Source organism: Lates calcarifer, linkage group LG1 (genome assembly GCF_001640805.2).
Source record: "Lates calcarifer isolate ASB-BC8 linkage group LG1, TLL_Latcal_v3, whole genome shotgun sequence".
Lineage (NCBI taxonomy): Eukaryota > Metazoa > Chordata > Actinopteri > Centropomidae > Lates > Lates calcarifer.
In genome coordinates this window covers 21,672,343-21,691,757 of record NC_066833.1, presented here as the reverse complement: position 1 = coordinate 21,691,757, position 19,415 = coordinate 21,672,343, and the positions used below count along the sequence as shown (strand labels likewise).

The following is a 19,415-nucleotide window of genomic DNA, read 5'->3' as shown; positions in this document are numbered from 1 at the left end:
CAGAAGCGGTTAAGAATGATTTAATGGAATGTATTTTTTCCTAAAATATTTTCAGTTTAGGTGAATTTTAAATTCTACAGAAATATTGAAAGTAATTATTTTATATTCATGGAATAAAATGACCTCCCCTCGCACTTAAGAAAGCCTGATGTAGACAGAATACTTCTGTGGTTTTATGTCTATTTGCAGCCGTAACGCATCTCTTTGTGGTCATATCGTGCGTCTTTGTTGTCGTTTTGTGTCTCTTTGTCACTCAAAACGACCACATGTCTGGTGGAGGTGGGGCTTGGACTCATAATGTCAGAATTTCTTATCTGGGTCTCTCAATAATGACTTTGGCGTGTCTTGCATGTAAAGGCTACCAATTAATACTTAACGGAAATTAAATATGATACTATATTTTTTTTTCTGTTAAGTGTCAGAGAACGATTTACATCCACTGTGATTTAAAACAAAAAAAGATGCACAACGCTTGGAAAAGTCAAAGAGATTAAAATAATCTTCGTGGACACTGTATACGAGCGTTAAAAGCGTCCATAATAAATACTTCCTCACCAGTGGTGTGATGGGAGTTGAACTCCAAGCTGTTGACCAATGAAATACAGGCTGTGCAGTCATACCAGCAGCAGCAGCATCAGTGTGTGTGTGTGTGTGTATTTGTGTGTGTGTGTGTGTGTGTGTGTGTGTGAGAGAGAGAGAGAGAGAGAGAGAGAGAGAGAGAGTGTAGTAGCTTTAAACGGGGGGAATCTGGACACCCTCTCTGAATTGAATAGGACCTTCTGCAGGCAGGCCGTGCTTTTTTTTGCCCCTCTCAATGTGCTTTTCACCAAATGGAAGCAGAAGTATTGAACCCCCAGATGATGGCAGACGTCAATGGCAACGGCAAAATCACTAACGCGGAGCTGGAGGTGTTAAAGCTTCAGGAATTGGTCCGAAAATTGGAGAAGCAAAACGAACAATTGCGGACCAGAGCGAACGCTGTAAACAATTGCTCCATCGGCCCTCATCTCCAGACCTCGTTGTCGTGTCTGCACGGGGGTACAGCTTGTCCGAGTGACAATTTCTCCAGCAAATATGGCATTTCGAGTCCAACGCAGTCGCATCCGTGTGTCCCCGAACTCCGGAGTTCAACTGAGGAGCCGTTCGCCTATTTTCAGCCGAGCTCGGTGTCTCCTGATGCCGCTGGGGAAGACAGCGGCGCCGCTGGAGCCACAACTGTTTTGGATGAGGTTGATGTTTTGGACCTCAACACCGTGCTCCCTATCGGAGAGCCTGATAGCTGGTAACTACCCTGTTTATATCATCCGCTTAGATACACAAACAGTATGTCTTTGTGAATTCACAATTTAAAAAAGAAACAAAAAAAACAATCAGTGTCCTTTGTGTTTTTCTGATCGAACTGATGCTTCACAGGCCACAGGAATGTAAACTAGCCACAGTTTTGAGACATCATGTGTAAAGCTACCCTGCCATGTATCCTTTAATTGATTACATTATTGATTCCTCTCCAAGAAGAGGGGACTTGCAGGTACTGGTAAACAGGGTGACTTTTTACAGGGAGGAAAAAGAACAAAAACAGATTTGACATCAGCTTTGGGCATCCCAGGATGCACTGTGCATGCAGCGTGGGTATCAGTTTAGAGTAAGGCAGCAATGGGGATGAAATTAGAAACAATGACCCCCTTCAGCCTGTGATCAAACAGCTCGGCTTTGTGTGTGTAGTGTTTAGCCCCAGGCTGAACTACTTTGAAACACTGTATCTGCTGACTTAGGTAGCTCACACACTGACATGCTGACTACTGAGCCGTTTGCAGCTTTATGTATCTGGTGTGATGATGTGGAAAAATGTAGCACACAGCTGAATGCAGCACCGATGGGATCCAGCGGTATATCTTTTGCCCATTTAACATAACTGGCTGACACCATCCGAGTCAGTGTAACACCATGGCCTAGTTGCTGAATAACAGGTCACTCCTGCTTAGTTCATGTTCATCTACTTGGACACAGAAGTGACACATCAGAATTATAGCCCAGTTAAGCTCAGAATCTGTAGAACAGCCGATAAAATAGGGATCCACTTTCCAGTTTCTGTTGGTTTTTGTCTGAGGCACAAGTATCTCAGAGTGCAATGGATGATTATTTTCAGTAGTCTTTTGACTTTTTTCTCTATTAATTGATTCACCATTTGTTGTGCTGGACAAAATATGAAAATTGCTGTTTATAATTCATGCCAGGATGTCCAAGGTTGCATTTTCAAGTTCATATAAGACAATTAAAAGCAGTAAATTTTAGAAGCTGAAACCAGAGAGTATTTGGCTTTTTTGCTTGAAAAAAAGGCTCAAATTAATGGAGTAATTCATTTTAAGTTTATTGTCTAATGTGTTAATTGACTAATAGTTTAAGTGCTTCGAGTATCTGCCGCCCAAATGAGAGGAGATAACATCGCAAACCTACCAGTGTTTCACTATAGCAGTTACATACTCTCTATACATCACTGCACTGAATGAACCTGTCTCCGCTTGAATTTTTATTTTACACTGCTGGTTTAATAGCTCATGTTGTTGCCAATAAAATGGCAAATTGCTCTTTGTGGGAAGTTTGAACTTTAAAGGTGTATTGGCATTTCATTGCCTTTACACAGCCACTGGTTTACCTTTGCTGTGAAGGGGCCTTACCTTACTGGGTTTCGCATCTGAGAAATATTGCCCCTGTAAAACTCAACCCTCTAGATACAAGATCTCTAGCTGCTATTTTATGTGGACACAGATTCCTCTATAAATAAAATACAGCAACCTCAAGCTTATTTGATCTCAGTTCTCACTGTGAAGTACCAGTATAGGTTGTGCTATAAAGGCTAAAGGGGACCAGACTAAACTGGGGGGTCTTTTTGTGTGTTCCAGGCTGTATGTGAGTCCCAAAGCCAAGCTGCAGAGTGAGAGTGTCCTCAGCCCTCTCCAGTGGTGCAGGCAGGTACTGGACCACCCAGGGCCCGAGGTGGAGCTGGCTAAGATGACCCTCTGTCACAGACTTGACCAAGGTACGGTGCATTTGCCAGTCAGATTCCCTGCATCCTCCATCTGCAGCCACATGTGGGACATCTGTCTCTCTGGCTGCTTACATGTGATTATAAGCTGCGACACACTTCACTCACAGAATGTCTCCACATGCAACAGGATTTCAGGCACGATTTCTGAGCCGTGGGAGCATTTCACTTCACACAGCTCAGTCGTTTGGAACCATCTGACCATGCAACTCACTCTTTTTAAATTTATGGGGTTTAAAGTACCTCAGCCAACTTCCCACAGAGTGATTAATTCTGTGTTAGTGGAGTTGGACGGACTCCCATTTTTACACGTATCACGGTCTCCAGAGAACAATTAAGATCAGTTTAAGGGATTTTCTACTCTGCGGATATAAAAAAAAACAATTCCATTTGGAGGAACTCATGCTGTGCTGTTGGATGGCATTACACTGTGTTAAGTGGAATGAATTGTAGGGATGATTATAAAGCTCTGGTCAAAGGTATCACTATTACACTGCAATACCAACAGGTCCTTTATACATACGCACATTTTCCATCTTCTAATTGTCAAAGGAATGTTGAAAAAGCACAGTTCAAGAGAAGAGAATTCATTTTAAATTCAGTCTTTATGCTAAGCTAAGCAAACCAGATTCATACAACAGACAGACAAGAAAGTAGCATATTGCAAACATTCCCTCTTTGGGCTACATGGTGCACAAAGATCTTCACCTGTCCATGCAAGAACCCATTCCAGGAGTCCATAACTTTCACTATAGAGACTTACCTATATCCTGTGGTCACAGCAGAAAGGTGACTTGGTGAGGCACGAATATTACATTGACCCTTCTTTAGGATATGGCTCCTACAGAGTACATTTACATGCACACTAGTGTCCTGGATTTGAGTCTTGTCCTGGTTTTGATTATATTTAGAATATACTGGAGCATTTGCACAGACCATAGTAAAACGTGGTCACTCTGCTCCCTGTATATATGATCAGAACATTATTCCATGTTGTTGGTGGTCCGTGGTGTTGCTGTCTTTGACTCACCCACGTCTGACAATCTGTCATTTTTGGTACTGGCCAGATTTTGCTTCTCTATTTATTCATGAGCAAAGGAGGGCAATGCAACCTTAATTTGTTACATTATTAATCATCAGATTATCATCACATTTTTTGGATTTTTCTGACTAAAATCTACATAACTCAGGTTGAGGAGGCACCTGCGCTCATGGTCGACCTGGAAATGTTATTCAGAAGCTAAAATGTCCTGTGTTATAGGATATGATGTTTATATGTACTAAGATCATACTCAGGATACTACAAAACCTCTTCATAATCAGGATAAAACAGTGCTATTAAATGACATTTGCTGCTGGAGCCAGTTTTAGATTTGGTGCTTTACTGTTTCTACACTCATGCAAGAGGATATGGTTACCATAGAAACCGTGCTTACATTAACTGGGTTTTTGAGGCAGCTCTGCCCAGCTCTCGCACGTACAAGAGATTCTTGTACTGTCAAAGCACATACTGTTGCACACATCAGCGCATACTCTGTGTGTGCATGTGTGTGCCTTGATTTTAACATTTGAAAAGAGTTTTGGGGAGTTATCCTCATATTGTGGGTTGGCTGTGTCCACATTGCCATTCCATTCTGCATATTTGTCAGCATTTGTTTGGATGGTCATTAGTGTGTGTATGGTTCAAGGTCCCCTTCGTGCTCTAAAGCTGTATTCAGTGAAGGTTGGCTCTCCTCCTATGGGTCATGAATACATCCTTGTCCCGGAGCTCCAGTGGCCGTTGTTTGTGCAACTTTCTGTGACTGCCAGTTTTATCCAGTAGTGTTTGAGCCTAATTGCATCAGGAATGCCAAATGCTCCACTCTGTCAGGTGTGTGCCACTCTGACTACCAATCAGTAGGTGTGTGTGTGTGTGTGTGAGAGAGAGAGAGAGAGAGAGACGGACACTCAGTGTTTACACGTTGAAGACACATTATCTCAAGTCAGTTATGTCATCTCAAGCCAAATCTATTTACTGCTAATTAGCAGGGGTTAGTTAAAAGAATAGTACCACTTTCTAATAAGGCATATTTTATTAAGAGTTTATAAGTTGTTACTCATTGCTTCAATTGTCATTTAATAATACAATATTTGAGCTGACAGACAAAGCCTAAAATCAAGGAGTTGTCAAGCGTGGCTTTATACTAACTTGAACTTAATTAATTATGATTTAACTATAATTACAGCCATTAGTTACAGTTATAACATTGTTTGATGAAATCAATACAGCAACAAAAGTAAAATTTAGGCAGTATAAATGTAACCTCTGCACCCTAAAGTAGACCAGAGTAGATCTAATTCTGATTTTGGGAATGAGATGTAGCCTACATGCAGCAATCCCTGCTTATCCTAAGATCCTCCTGAAAAATCTGTAGTTTAGCCCAATAAGCCGCAGTGGTATAAGCTAAACCTCGTCTTACCGTATCAGCCTCTTCTGTCCGAGCCGTGTGACCCAAACATTTAAAGCATCAATACTGATCTGTAAAAAGCAGATTAACATTTGGCTGGAGTGTGTTAAAATATAATCAATGATACTGTGTTGTGTATGTGTGTGGGTGTATATGTGTGTTGTATATGGTATAAGCAATCAGACTAACTTGTCCTTCGCTTCAATCTTGTCCAGCTAAGCGGTGGCGAGGAGTCTCCTCTGTCCGTCCGTACAGCTGCATAGAGGGGCTCTCCACCCTCAGCTGCCCAGTCCTGCCTTACACTAAATCTGCTGCACTAACCGAGTCCCCAGGTAACACAGATATGCTACACATGTGTATAACTCATGCTAACCACAAAGAGTCACTCTAACTTTTGATGGCTATTTTGATTATCTATTTTGTGGCTTAATAGGGGTGACTGGCCTTAAGTGAATTCATGGCTATCTGTTTTGTTTATCACATATCAAAGAAGAGTAGTTAAAATGAGACTACTATTTCAATGAGCTGTTCTTTGCAAGAGAAAAAAAAATACTTCTGATATGCTTTGACACTGCAGTGGTTGAGTTAATGAATTGATAGGTTGCCAAAGAACTGGTAAGTGATCAATAACCAATTGATCCTTTTAGTCACTTGTTAAGTCAAGATGTTAAACATTATTGTGTCTAGCCATGATAGAAGGATTGACCTAGGGACGGCAGTGTCAGTCTGTTGGTTGGTTCACCACTTTAATCCAGACTGAAATATCTAAAATATCTTATAGATTGCCATGAATCCTTAGGTGCACGAATCCTCGACTTAGATGATCCCCCTGATTTTTTTCCTCTGGTACCATCAGCTGGTCAAAGTTTTGTACTTATCATGTAATATACCTCAATATCTATGTGATGAATTGGCACGTGACTTTGTACAGACATTCATGTCCCCCTTAGGATTAATTATAATGACTTTGGTGATTCTTTGACTTTTTATCTAGGGCCATCACCAGGCCAAAATGTTAATTTGTCCAATTCCTAAAACTAATTGCATTCCCATCAACCTGAGCTGTACTCTGTTTTTAGTGCTAATTACCAAATGTTAACATGCTCCCAACTAAGATAGTGAATATGGTAAACATCATACCTGTTAGCCATTAGCATGTTTACATTGTCATTGGGAGAATATTAGTAAGCTGACATTAGCTTTTAGCTCATGACTGTAGAGCTTTAAACAGGGTAGTTCCCCTCAGAGCTGTCTTTTTTTTTCCGGAGCACCCCTCTCCACATTTACAAAGTTAATGATCTGTTGATCTCTGAACAGTATCGCTTTTTCATTTTCCCCAGCCCAGTTTTATCTCGCCAGTGCAGGGACTCAAGTACACTTCCCTAACCTTCAGGCAATTGCTGCCCTCATTCCAAAATCTGACACCATCACAGAATAGCAATGAAATACCAGAAATGTTCACAGAATGTATAAATGAAGGCTCATTATCTTAAATTTTGGCCTATAGCATTTAAAGTCAGTTAAACATTAGACATAATAGTCTTCATTGCTCAAATTAAAACCCGCTTCTTCAACCTCATAGCCCTTGCTCCATTTCACATCCAAAGTAATAAGAACACAGAGCCAAAAGCATCTATTGCTCACTGTACGAACATAACCCAGATTCTTAAACAACCTGTTACTTGCAGTTTACAATCAGATTACAGCAAATTGCAGGGAAGAGATTATAAGGTCGTGCTCTGAGACAGATGGAGACACGCAAGCTGAAACTCCACCAGAAAAAAAAAAAACCTTCTGCTCGTTCATCCATATTCTATGTTAACACTTTTGTCAGTGAGTGCATGTTGAGTTTTGATTTGCATGTCAGGCTGGTTATTTTGCGTGTTAATCTTATCTCTCCTCTGCTGTGTTTCTCACCTTTCAAGCCCCATTGCCGTCACCCGGTCAGTCTTTTCTCCAGCCGAGTGTCCCACTCAGGGCCAGCTGCAGCCTCAGTGACAGAGCCCCCACCTTCCTATCGAACTCCACTCTCAACAGTAAGACTCAGCTGACAATCTATCTCATCTGCTCTGTCACTCATCCCTGCAGTTTTATCCAATATGACTCACCATCCATCTGTAAAGAATATATACGCATAAACATCACATCTGTCATGGAAACGTCTTTTCTGAGTGTTAGCCTGTATCACATGCATTTTTTTTTTAATCCCTGCCCTTCTCGTCTATAGAAAATAAAATACCTTGGTGAAAAACACGTCTCTCCTGTCTGTTTTCAGACGTGGGTCGCCGACACGCAGCCATCAGCCCCCAGTCTTCCCTGGACAGCTGAAGGTGGGTGTGTCAGAACTGGAGGATGACTCCATCTCTATGAGCTACAAACTGCAGGACATGACAGATGTGGAGGTCATGGCACGACTTCAGGAGGAGAGTGAGTCGACAATCTAAGTTTCTTTGGGGCACAAGAGGGGGTCGAGAAAACGAAATATACCCTTCATCTGACTGTGCCGTTTGCCTGGGTGTGGTTATGGCTGATCTGAGTGTCTACACCCAGTGTTGATTAGATTCACAGTTCCATCTTAATGGAAATGTTTTGACAGTGTTATTTTATACTTACTTACAGAATATCTATACTCGAGGGGAAGGGACTGAAATGTATTACTCTGTTACATTGCTGATGTATGGCTAAAACTAAGATACATGTTTGACCTTTGAACAGTTGAACTTGAGTAGACAGTAATATCTTATTAAATTATGCAGGAGATTTCAGGAAAAAAAACATCCCTGTATCACTCTGCTATACTGATGCAGTTACTGAATAATGAATGAGGAGTGCCTCCAGAGGGAAATCATTAGTATCATATACTATATGGTTTCATGGGGTTCAGGCTCTTGTTTTCCACAGATAAAAGCACTGATCTGTCACCTTGTAGGTCTCCGACAGGACTATGCCACTACCTCAGCCACAGCCACAGCCGGCCGTCGTAGCTCCACCTTCTCGTTACACTCCCTGAGGCGCAGTGAGATGGATCTGGAGGAGGAGGACGAGGAGGACGAAGGGTACGACCAGCTCCCCCCTCCCCAGCCTCGACTGTTCCGCACAGGGTCTATGCAGAGGGGCAGCCTGCCCCACTCTCACACCTTCTCCAGTATCAGAGACTGCAGACGCAGCTCGACCACCCCTCAGTTTTCACTCAGTGGACTTTCCCAGTACTCTGGACCCTCCAGCCTGACCACAGAAACACACACGTCATACAGGAATAGCACAGGTGAGTGTCTAATGATTTCTTTGTCCACTTTCAGCTGTAACACACATAAATAAATAACAGCGTCACTACAGGGGTTCAGATATTTTCTGTTAAATGATTGTGAAGGTCCCAGAGCATCTTGACGGAATTACCCACATTTGAGATGTCCCTAATTTCTGACCAAATGATTTATGTATGAGCCAAGATGGATTTAAAGAATGTTCTTGGTTACAAGATTTAAAAAGTATCCCCAGTTGCCCAGTCCCCAGGGTCAGTGCACTCTGTTCCATCAGTTGCATGAATCTGAAGGTACAGCCAGCAGCTGGTTAGTTAGTTTAGCATAAGGCTTGGACGTGGGAATAGATGGAAACAGCTAGCCTGGCTTTGCCCAAAGATAACAAAATTGTGGTTTTACGGGAGGTTATGTGCAGGATTAGTCCTTGGCTGGAAGCAGTGACTTTAATATTCCCCAAAATATTCAAACTGTTCCTTTGATATTTGAAGTCAAAATTTTCCTAAAGCTCAAAATGGAGCCAAAACCTGCAAAACCTGATCTGGTTTGTTGATATGGTTGCACAGACAAGCTACGGAGAAGCATGCCAAACCTGATCCGAGCTCCCAGCATGCCCAGTGTTCCCAGTATTCCATGCTTGGCTTCCCCTGTCAACCCACCCTCCCACGGCCCCTCTTCTTTGCCAACGATATCCTCCCTCCGGAGCAGCCAGAGCTTTGACTCATCCAGCGGGCTTGCACGACTCCAGTCATCCAGTAAGACTCTTTTCCTCACATCTATGAATAAATCAGCCTTTCAAGGCTAATTTTTATTCATGAGTAAATATAGACTGCATGGGATTTTCAAATGCAGTAACTTCAATACTGTTGCTTTCATCTAACTGTTCACTTGCTGGGTGTCAGTTCCCTCCCCAGGCCAGCTCAGTCAGCGAGTCCAGAGCGTGGCAAACTTCCCCACCACTACCCGACACCCACTAAAAGCCACTGCCTACGTAAGCCCCACGGTGCAGCAGGGTCCCACCTCCACCTCTCTGTCCACCTCTGCCAGTCTACACTCCATCCCGAGCAGCATCGCACTGCCTCAGCCCCTGAAGCCCGGCAACAGCAGCAGCAGCTTGGTACCGCAGCCCCTGAAAACCAGCACTGTCAACCAGCCGGCTATCCCCCGCAGTTCCCTTCCCCGCCCAGCTTCCTTTGTAGGAACAAGCGGCTTCCACGTGCAAGCAAAATCACCCCACCCACACGCAGGTAAGGGCAAATATACTGACACGGTGAATTTAAGGGGGGAACTCCACCAATTTTACGCTTCAAAGCCCGTTTCCAAGAGCAGTCCATGGAAAAAAAAAAAGAGAATATCTCTGGTTCTGCTGAGTACTCTCTCTGCAGTGTATGCTGCATGATGTGGTTTGAAACTGTGTTCGAGGCAAAACCAGTTGAGACATTGATTGAGACACTGACATGGGAAGTTGTTTTCTGATAAAGTTTCTGAAAAAAATAGTTTTTTATAATGAGAATGATTGTTAGTTGCAGCCCTATACTATATACACTTAGTGTGTAATATGGAAGAGAGACACAGCACAGGTGTTGAAACATTTACATTGACTGTCCAGAGTGAGGTGCTATTGTTGAAGGTCAAATGTTGAAAGGTAAGTTAAAGGCAAGTTAAACCACCAAGAGTAGATATTTAATTGACTGGTTTCTTTCTATTTGCAGTTTGCTGACTCCCCCAAAGAGCCTGGCTGCCCTGAGTGCCCTGAGGGATGGCAGCTGGAAAGATGGCTGCTACTGAATCCAAATAAACAGAAGCTCAAGAGGTGCACAGGGTAACACTGTATGGAACCCAACTGATTTACAGTTTTGTTGTCAGGGAGGGTTCCCAGTCTTGGGTTGTGACCCAAGAGAGAGTGACTGTTAACATTTCTAAAAAAGCACTACTCTTCGCTGAAGGACAAATTAGAGACAGTATGGGTCCAGCAGGCTGGATCTTTACCTTACTACCTGCTGAAACACAGACTGACACACAATGAAACAACCTGGCAATATTCTGATAATCCGTTGTTAAATGTGAACTGGATCTTCTTTGATATGTGTTTTTTTTTTGTTGTTGTTGTTTTTTTTTTTGATTTGTCATTGTGGATAGTGAAGGCTTTCATTCAACAGAATGAAAATTTCTCTCCAGTTGAAAGCTTAGAAAAAATAGCCCACGCTCCTGTACATGCTTTTAATGATTTCATCTGACTCATTTTGCAGTTTGTTTGTTTTTTGTTTATTTTTGTCGGACTGTGGTGTCAGATATGAAGTTGAACCTGGAATTGGAATTTTGTTACATCCTGTGCCTGTTAAAAAGCAGTGTAATTCATGTCAGTTATATTTATTGGTTGGACCTTGCAGCACTTTTGATCCGAATTATGATTAACGCATCAAAATAAATGATCAGCTTTGTTTGTTTAAGTGAAGTATGACATTTGTTAAAGTAAGTGTACACGTTTTATCCTTTGGCTAGTTTCTTTTCATTATTGTTTACATGACAGCTGAGATTTTTAACGTTCTTTGATAAACATAATCGCTGCAATGATATTGCACATAGAGCCCTGATGCTTTTTATGGATGACAAGAATTTAAAGAGGAGGTGAATTTTTAAAGTGAATAAAAGCCTTTCAAAAATATTTGTTGCATTTTCCTAGTCTGTTCTGAATATAGTTAACTTGGATTAAAGATGAAAAAGAGTACTGCTAATGATCAACTGCAGATGGCAATGTGACTCCACTGTGCACAGCAACAAGCTAACATCACTCTATTATGATAGTTGTCAGTAATTTGTACTTTTTGAGTCACTGAGTGACATCTTCATTTCTTTAATTTAAGGAAGTATTAATGTACAAAAATAAGCTAAAATTACAATTTTGACTAAAAACAGAGCATTGGTCACCACTTCTCTTAAGACAAAACCCTGACAACCTCATGAGAAGCAATGCTCAACTGTAAACATATTTTTACTCAGCACATCCTTTGCCTAAAGGTTATATACTTTGAGTAAACAACGTCACTGTCCATTAAATCTACCCTGGTAAAAGTAAAGCCAAAAAAAATACATACATCAGATATGAAGCAACAAGTCTACATCTAAATGTATAATCATGCTAACAAGACTAATTACCGGTAAGACATTTCCTCCACTCCTCTAAAATATAACACTATATTATGAGTACACTTGTTTACTTGGTGGCAGGTGGGGGCGGTTTAACCTGACAGCTTGGAGCTAAAGTGACTAATGTTTAACAGGTTAGTATGTTGATGTTAAATCTCCCCAGTAACACTCAAACCATACTGTACCTGAGGGTAAGTGCATAAAATCTCTCTGTGCTATTTGGAGTTTTGGACCATGACTATATGCTTCATCTTTTTTTTTTTTTCACAAAATCCCTCAATTTGTTTTATGAAAACAGGTACTTAGAGTGTGACTTGCACAGCTGAGCTTTTGGAATTTGAGATAATGCCCAACAAAGCTCAAGAGGTATGTGTAATCTGTTTTCATTTTCACTTCCATATATCTGAAATCAGCAAAGATATTTCATTGGAATTTATTGACACCTTTCCTGAATGTGATGAGTCATTTTTAATTCCTTAAGGTGGTTTTGCATGTTTTTTTTTCTCTTTTTAGGATGCTGTAATTAACCTGAAGACACTGCAGGAGATTTCCAGTCAGCTTGGCTTTGAGTGGACAGTCTTGGCGTATGAGCTCGGCTTCAGCAGAGGTGACATAGGCCGGTTCCACACCAGATCTACAGAGAAGAGTGTCCAGGCCAGGACCATGTTGGAAAGCTGGTACAGTGTGTGGATGTGATGTTGTAGCAGGCTTTAATCACTGTCAGTGTGCAGGTATTGTACATTATAGTGTCTTTATATTTACTTAATACTTAACATGATTCATAAAGGGGTGTTTCCTGAATTATCACCAGACTATTAACATGAGAGTATAGTCAAGGGAGTACTTGTCCCATTAGTAACTTGTTTATGTTTTCCTGGGCTTTGACCTTTGGGCTTTCTACACACTCTCTCTCCCTGATAAACCCCCATTGCATTATACCGACTCTCTCCTGTTTCTCTTCCTTGGTTCACAGGTATGAGAAGTCATGGGACAAGCCCAATAAGACCAAGCTCCTGCAAGATGGACTGGAGCGAGCGGGCAGACGGGATCTGGCTGAGAGGCTGCGCTGCCTCCACTGGGGCCACCAGAAGCTGAGCCGCAGGGTGGAGCTGCCCTCTGCTTTCCCCTTTCTCATCACCGTCCACAAGACCATCCACAACCAAGACGCACTGCGCAGGATCAATGACCTCAACCGCAGATACACTTGAGGTTGTGTGAAAATGCAAAAAAAATTAAATAGCTGTGCCTACACCCATAGTTCTGATTTTACAAGGCTATACTGCACATTGTAAGTAATCTGAAATATACAGACTGAATGTCACTGAAATTAAAGCTTTGCAATAAAGATGAAAAGCTCATCTATAGGACACATCTCAAATTTCTATCATTTAATTAAATGCAATTTTGCCACTGAAATCTTTCTTGTTTTGTCCAAGGGACAGTACAAAAGCAAAAGCTAATCTTATCTTCAGTGATGTAAAAAATAAATCCTTGCATTTGAGAAGCTGCAATCAAGGAATGCTGGATATTTGTCAAGATACATGACAGGAATGATCAATTAATTATCAAAATCATTGCTGAGTAAATTACATTAATCATTTTAGTCCTGTTTCTAAAAGTAGTGGGCGCAGAGGAGTCAGCTGGGTTCAAAAAGCTCACATTATAGAATCTGAGGCAGAATCAACTTTTCTGGCAAAGCATGATGACATATAACAAGGAATTCACTAGCTACCAATGTACTTACACAAAATACCATGAACATATATGCAGAAAGAAATATAGTCATACATGTACTGTGAGTGTGCATGGTAATGCAAAGATGTTACAAAAATGTAATAAGTTATAAGTGGTTTATGTACTGATAGACATACACACTGTCTGTTTAGCTAAATGTCTGACAATAAAAGGGGTATTATATACATGTTATTGTCCGGTGTATATATTGAACTGTAATTTGTAAGTGCATTGAAGTTATTTGTTCATGACTTTAAAGGCTTTTGTTTGGTTGTTTTGGCATAAAGTGCTTGGTAACATTTACCAGAGGGTAAAGTCACACTTACTTTTACAGTCAGGTCTTCAGACCATCATTGTCTATCACAGAATTCTTACATCACTGCCAATATCATGTATTATACACATAGTACTGGACAGATCATAATAAATACAAATTAAATAATCCATCTTTACTTCTTCTCCAAACAGCTTGTCAGATTTTTGATGATCTGTACACCACAATATTTTAGGGTTTTGTCAAGTCTCTTGAATCATAATTAGTGCAGTAAAAAAAAAAACAAATAATAACAATAATAATAATAATTCTTATCATTGTTGTTGAAATACTTTAAATTTTAAACATGTAATACATTATGTGCATTCACAATTGAAAGTTGGAAAATGCAATTTATTATTTATTAAATAATTTAATTTTAATGTAGGCGGCCCTGTATCTATAACAACCAAACTTATATTGACCTAGTTACACGAACCAATCAGAGACGTGAAACCTCTTAGCAAGGTTGTGTGAATGAGCAGTGATCCACAGCGGAAGTTAGGCAAGCTTGACATCAAAATAAGAGAAAACGCTTTCTCAATTATAGGATAACAAAACTAATTTAACTAGTAGAAAATGGTAAATGTGAATGCTGGTATCAGTGTACTTTAAGAACGTATTGAATTGGAAATTGAGTGAAACAAACAAAAAGTCAGTGTAATATTTACAGATGAAGTGAGGTTTTATTTTTGTAAATTCTCTCGGAAAACGTAGTTCAAACCTTGGCTACATTGACAGTACCGTTTTATTTTGTGAGACTGCTACACTCAAAACAGGTAACAGCACTGAGTTAAAAAGAAAAAAATCATTTAAAAAACTGACACTGTTGTTACTGCGACTCTTGACGTACCATTTGCAGAGTGTCTCTGGTTTAAACGCCACATTATGACCAGTCGGGGACCGGGAACAGCTGGCTTTTAGAGACACACAGTGGACATTTCAGCTGTTCAGTCGCTGGTAATGTGTTTTTCCACAGCATATGTTTGAATTTCATTTGTAAACGCGTGTGTCATTATCAACGCACAGACCCTCCTTCCGAGTATGTTATTTGAAGCCTTCACAGACGTATTTACCCACTGAAGTTGCAGCAATGGCTTCGGCGCTGAGTTGCTTCGGCGGTCCCGAGGTGTTGGAGGACGCGAATCACGCTCGGGGTTTGATGAACGAGTTGAAGTCGCTGTACGACTGTCGGCTGCTCGGGGATGTCACCATCGGGGTTGAATGCGAAGAGGAGTCGCTGGAGTCCAGCGGTGAGTCAGCCAGGGGTGACATTGACCAACTTTTCCTGTGTAGCCGCAACGTTCTCGCCGCCGCCAGCCCATACTTCAAGAGCATGTTCACCGGGGGGTTAAATGAGAGCATGCAGGAGAGAGTGGTCATACGCGGCGTGGACGCCGAGTCCATGTCCGTTATAATCGACTACTGCTACACAGGCAGGGTGACCATCACGGAGGGCAACGTCCAGAGGCTGTACGCGGCGGCCAACATGCTGCAGCTCGAGTACATCAGGAAGGCTTGCTCCAGTTTCATGACGAGGAGGCTGGACCTCTCCAACTGTGTGGGAATACTGAAATTTGCAGACACCTATGACAATCCTGAGCTGAAGGAGAATGCACAAGCTTTCATAGCCCGGAACTTCAGCCAGGTGTGTAATGGAGGGGAACTTTGTGAGCTAGATTTGACGCAGCTGAAGGAGCTGTTGTCTCTGGATACTTTGGATGTGGACTGTGAAAGGAAGGTGTGCTCGGCTGCTTTGCAATGGATAGAGGCTAATGCACCACAGAAGAGGGAGGATGCATTACAGGCACTGAAGTGTGTGCGCTGGAACCTGTTTACCGAAAAAGATAAGTGTTACCTGGAGGGCCTCATGGCACGACCTTTAATTGAGAAATACCTTGCATCTTTCTTTAACAGGCCTACAGAGGAGGGCTGTGCGATGTCTGCAACTCAGGACATACCAAAACACAGAATAGGAGTAAGCGCAAAAGAAATGATTCTCTTCTTTGGCCTTCCCAACGACAACATAATGTGCTGTGACCCATACTCTGAGGACCTTTATTTCATGGCTCCTCCGTTAGAAGATCTCAGCAGTCAGGATTACAAACGCTCCACCATGGAGTCCTTGATTGCCTGTGCCACACCTGAAAACAACCTGTACCTTGCCTCTCACCTCTCTAAACACTTCTGGCTGTATAACTCTGTGAATAACAGCTGGCAGGAGCTGGCAGAAAGGCCACTGGGGAGGATACACTCTGGGATGGGCTACCTCAACGGCCACGTGTACCTTCTGGGAGGAAGAAATCCAGTGACAGACGCCAGACTGAAGGAGGTAGAGTGTTATAGCGTCCAGAGGGACCAGTGGACGTTTGTGGCTCCTCTGCCTCACTCTTTGGGTAAAATGCAGGTGGTGGCATTAAATGACCACCTGTACGTTGTAAACAAAAGGAGAATGCTTTGCTATGATCCCAAGAGGAACCGTTGGCGCCACTGTGGGTCACTAAGAAGAGACAAGCTCCACAAGGCCTGCGTATTTCAGGACCAGATTATCTGCGTGTGTGATATCCCTGTGGTGAAAGCCTACAGCCCCACCAGGGGGGAATGGAGGAGGTTGGGTGACATTCCTATTGACAGTAGAGCTCTAAATTACCAGGTGATCCAACACAACAGCAAACTGCTGCTCCTCACTCAGACTTTGCTGCAACACAACAAAAACAGGGTCCTCATCCATGAATACGACCCAGCCAGGGACGCATGGAAGAACGTCATGGCAGTGTATGTGTCCACCCTGGGGCCCGTGTGTGTTTCGACACGCGTGTACCCAGCGTGCCTGAGCTCTGCTCACAGCTTCTCTACAGAGGAGGACGATGACAGTGGCTCCAGTGCAGACTGGGACTTCGATGGGTTGACAGACCCAGACTCTGACTCCGGCAGCTCTAGCTCTTTCTCAGATGAGAACTGGTAGTGAAATGTGTTACTGTGTCAAAGAGGAGTTTGACTTATTTATAATTCAATGGATTTTTACAGGGTTCTGTCTGCCAGGAGAGGTCACAGATCCAGATTCAGTATTAAAGCCACTAAGTTAGAGGAGAAGAAAAAGATGTTTAGTACAAATCTTTGCATTTTTTTTTACTTGATATCTCCTCACAAATCTGGCTAATAACTTCACAGGAGGAGGGAAGGAACGTTGCAGAGTTGGTTTCAGTGATTCTTTTCGATCTTTTTTACACAGTGAGAATAAATGCCAAGAGTCAAGGGCTATGTTCAGTTTGTATCATATCCTGCCAGCAGGAAGGGCAGTATGATATCTGGTAGAGTCATGGTGTAGACTCCTGTAACTGTTCAGCAATAAATTCCTCCATAGGGTGGATGATCACATTAATAAGGGCAGATCAATGAGGAGTACTCCAGAGATGTAGTATTACACTTACATAAAATTAGGAAAACACTGTACCCTGACTTTTTGTCGCCAAGGTCATGCTTTTAAAACAGTGGCTCCTGCTCTTCCCAAATGTAGTGGTTTCCAACATGAGCCTTTGCAGTGTAGATCCAGAGAAAAAGTTTAACATGCCTTTCCACCGCAGAGACATTTTAATGTGTTGAACACAGCTGTCACTTATATGCTAATTAATTGCTGCATTGCATTGCAATAACTGCTGGAACTGAGCCATTGTTAATATTGTTAGATCCATCTGTGCTTTTCATGCTATGACAAGTCAAAGTGTCTGGTGTAAAAACATCTGTAAATCTGATTTAAGAGTGATCTGATGCTATCGAGGCTATCAAGAATCAATTAGCAAGCAAAATGACATTTAAAATACAGGATTAATGGACAGGTTTTTCACTATAGCAGGGATGCTTTGTGTGTCAAAAAAGAAAAAAAAAAAATTGGGAACCACTGCCATATCATAATGTAATTGCTTCTTTCATCAGATCCTTGGTGAACATTTTTCACACTTGTAGTTTGTAAAACAGACCGTCTGTTAAGAGTTTGTGAATCCCAAACCCAAGCTGAGATACGCAGGTGTCGTAACTTGTGAATATTCTTTAGACTTGACAAAGCTCTCTGAGAGCTACAAAAGACATTATATGTGAAACTGTTTGCACATGCCGAGTCGTACTCCACATGATAAGTATATTAACATGTTTGTGTTAAATCAGTGGGGGCTCCCTTTAATGCTTTAAGAGTTAGTTCTTGTGTTATATAAAGGTAAGTTTGTGACAGAATTATTCGCTGGTAACATGTTATTTCGCTTGAATACAGGAACACACCTGCTTATGATCGGTGAAAAACCGTGACTGTGACTTTCGGGACATCAGGCAGCTCAAGTGCCTCGTGTTAATGACTTGAAACACAACTGGTCATTTACAGGGCTTTAAAATTTGCTGTCCTTTTTATGTTGTTGATGCACATCAAGGTGTCACACACAGCTGGTGTTGTGAAAACTACTGTATAAAATGTAGAAGCCAATGTACTGTACATTCACTCAGGTTTAGGCTTGAGCAAAAGCCTGTATGCCATGATTGACTTTTTTTTTTTTTTTGGAGATGTAGTGAAATTAGGTAGCTTTGGTGACAAATTCTAAATTGTATTAAATTTATTTGAAACTATTTTATTGTGTGTATGTATGTATTTTTGTATCTATTATTTTTTTTAAACATATATGTTGCGATCAGAAATCAAAGTGTTTTGAGTATTGTTTGGTCCTAATGAATTGTGTGGGGAATTTTGTGTGCATGTATACAACTGTTGTGAAGCCACTGCCCTCACCAACCACCCAGTACACTCAGTTACCAGTTTATTAGCTGTGTTGAAACACATTGAAGTGCTTTTAATCTGTCTAAGCTAATGTTGTAGACAAAACATTAGAAACACCTCTCAGTATAAAGCAAAACCACAGCTTCCAAAATGTTGATGAAGTTGAGTCAGCACCTGTAAAACTCTTTTAGCATGCACAGAACATTATAACCCTCATGAATGTAGGATTTATTACAGGGCAGACGGTATTAGTTTGAGCTAGTTGTACCTGATAAACTGGTAAATGAGTGTAGTTCTGCTGTTGTGTCTTTATGATGATTATTGCAGTGTTATATTTTTGAATGTGTGTGTGTGGTGTGTATGTGTGTGTGAAGGGGAAGTGTTGGTTGGCTGTGGTAACACATGTGGTCTGGATTATAAAGCTGTTTCTGGTGTATGTGTCAAATAAACGTGTCAGATGCAGAAGTGTATATGTGTTTGTGTGTTTATTTGCATTTTATGCTACTTTAATTCGTTTACTTGATAACTTTAGTTATAAGTTACCTCACAGATTCCAATTAGTAATACATAATATAGTCAACAAATAAATGACGTGTTATTGAAGGTTAAAATAAGACTTTAGAGATCCCCAGTGGAAAATTCACAAGTTTCACAGCAGTAATATAAAGTAACTCAGCTGCAGCTTTAAAATGATGTACACATTATTGCAATTCAA

At 41.4% G+C, this 19,415-nt stretch overlaps 3 protein-coding genes across 3 annotated transcripts; all 3 read left to right on the top strand.

Moving 5' to 3' along the window:
* Nucleotides 1-625: 625 nt before the first annotated feature.
* slain1a (SLAIN motif family, member 1a) lies at nt 626-11,412 on the top strand. Its single transcript, XM_018702793.2, is given in 11 exon segments — nt 626-1,282; nt 2,901-3,037; nt 5,706-5,822; nt 7,416-7,526; nt 7,766-7,815; nt 7,818-7,917; nt 8,420-8,755; nt 9,314-9,502; nt 9,650-9,957; nt 9,960-9,994; nt 10,460-11,412. Coding segments are annotated over 11 exon segments (1,911 nt in total). The 5' UTR covers nt 626-830; the 3' UTR covers nt 10,536-11,412.
* An 827-nt stretch (nt 11,413-12,239) lies between these two features.
* Nucleotides 12,240-13,651, top strand: wu:fc50b12 (uncharacterized protein LOC103911624 homolog). The gene is made up of 3 exons (XM_018702632.2): nt 12,240-12,260; nt 12,408-12,571; nt 12,868-13,651. The coding sequence occupies exons 1-3, from the start codon at nt 12,240-12,242 to the stop codon at nt 13,100-13,102; spliced, it is 420 nt and encodes a 139-aa protein (XP_018558148.1). The 3' UTR covers nt 13,103-13,651.
* Nucleotides 13,652-14,544: 893 nt separating this feature from the next.
* kbtbd7 (kelch repeat and BTB (POZ) domain containing 7) lies at nt 14,545-19,170 on the top strand. The gene has a single exon (XM_018702773.2). The coding sequence runs from the start codon at nt 15,035-15,037 to the stop codon at nt 16,904-16,906; it is 1,872 nt and encodes a 623-aa protein (XP_018558289.1). The 5' UTR covers nt 14,545-15,034; the 3' UTR covers nt 16,907-19,170.
* Nucleotides 19,171-19,415: the final 245 nt, after the last annotated feature.

What these genes read in the sequence shown, in the direction of transcription:
- kbtbd7 (XM_018702773.2), top strand. Translation starts at nt 15,035, where the DNA reads ATGGCTTCGGCGCTGAGTTGCTTCGGCGGTCCCGAGGTGTTGGAGGAC.
- wu:fc50b12 (XM_018702632.2), top strand. Translation starts at nt 12,240, where the DNA reads ATGCCCAACAAAGCTCAAGAG. An exon ending in TGCCCAACAAAGCTCAAGAG is followed by an intron (nt 12,261 to 12,407) that starts GTATGTGTAATC and finishes TTCTCTTTTTAG; the next exon opens with GATGCTGTAATTAACCTGAA. An exon ending in AGGACCATGTTGGAAAGCTG is followed by an intron (nt 12,572 to 12,867) that starts GTACAGTGTGTG and finishes CTTGGTTCACAG; the next exon opens with GTATGAGAAGTCATGGGACA.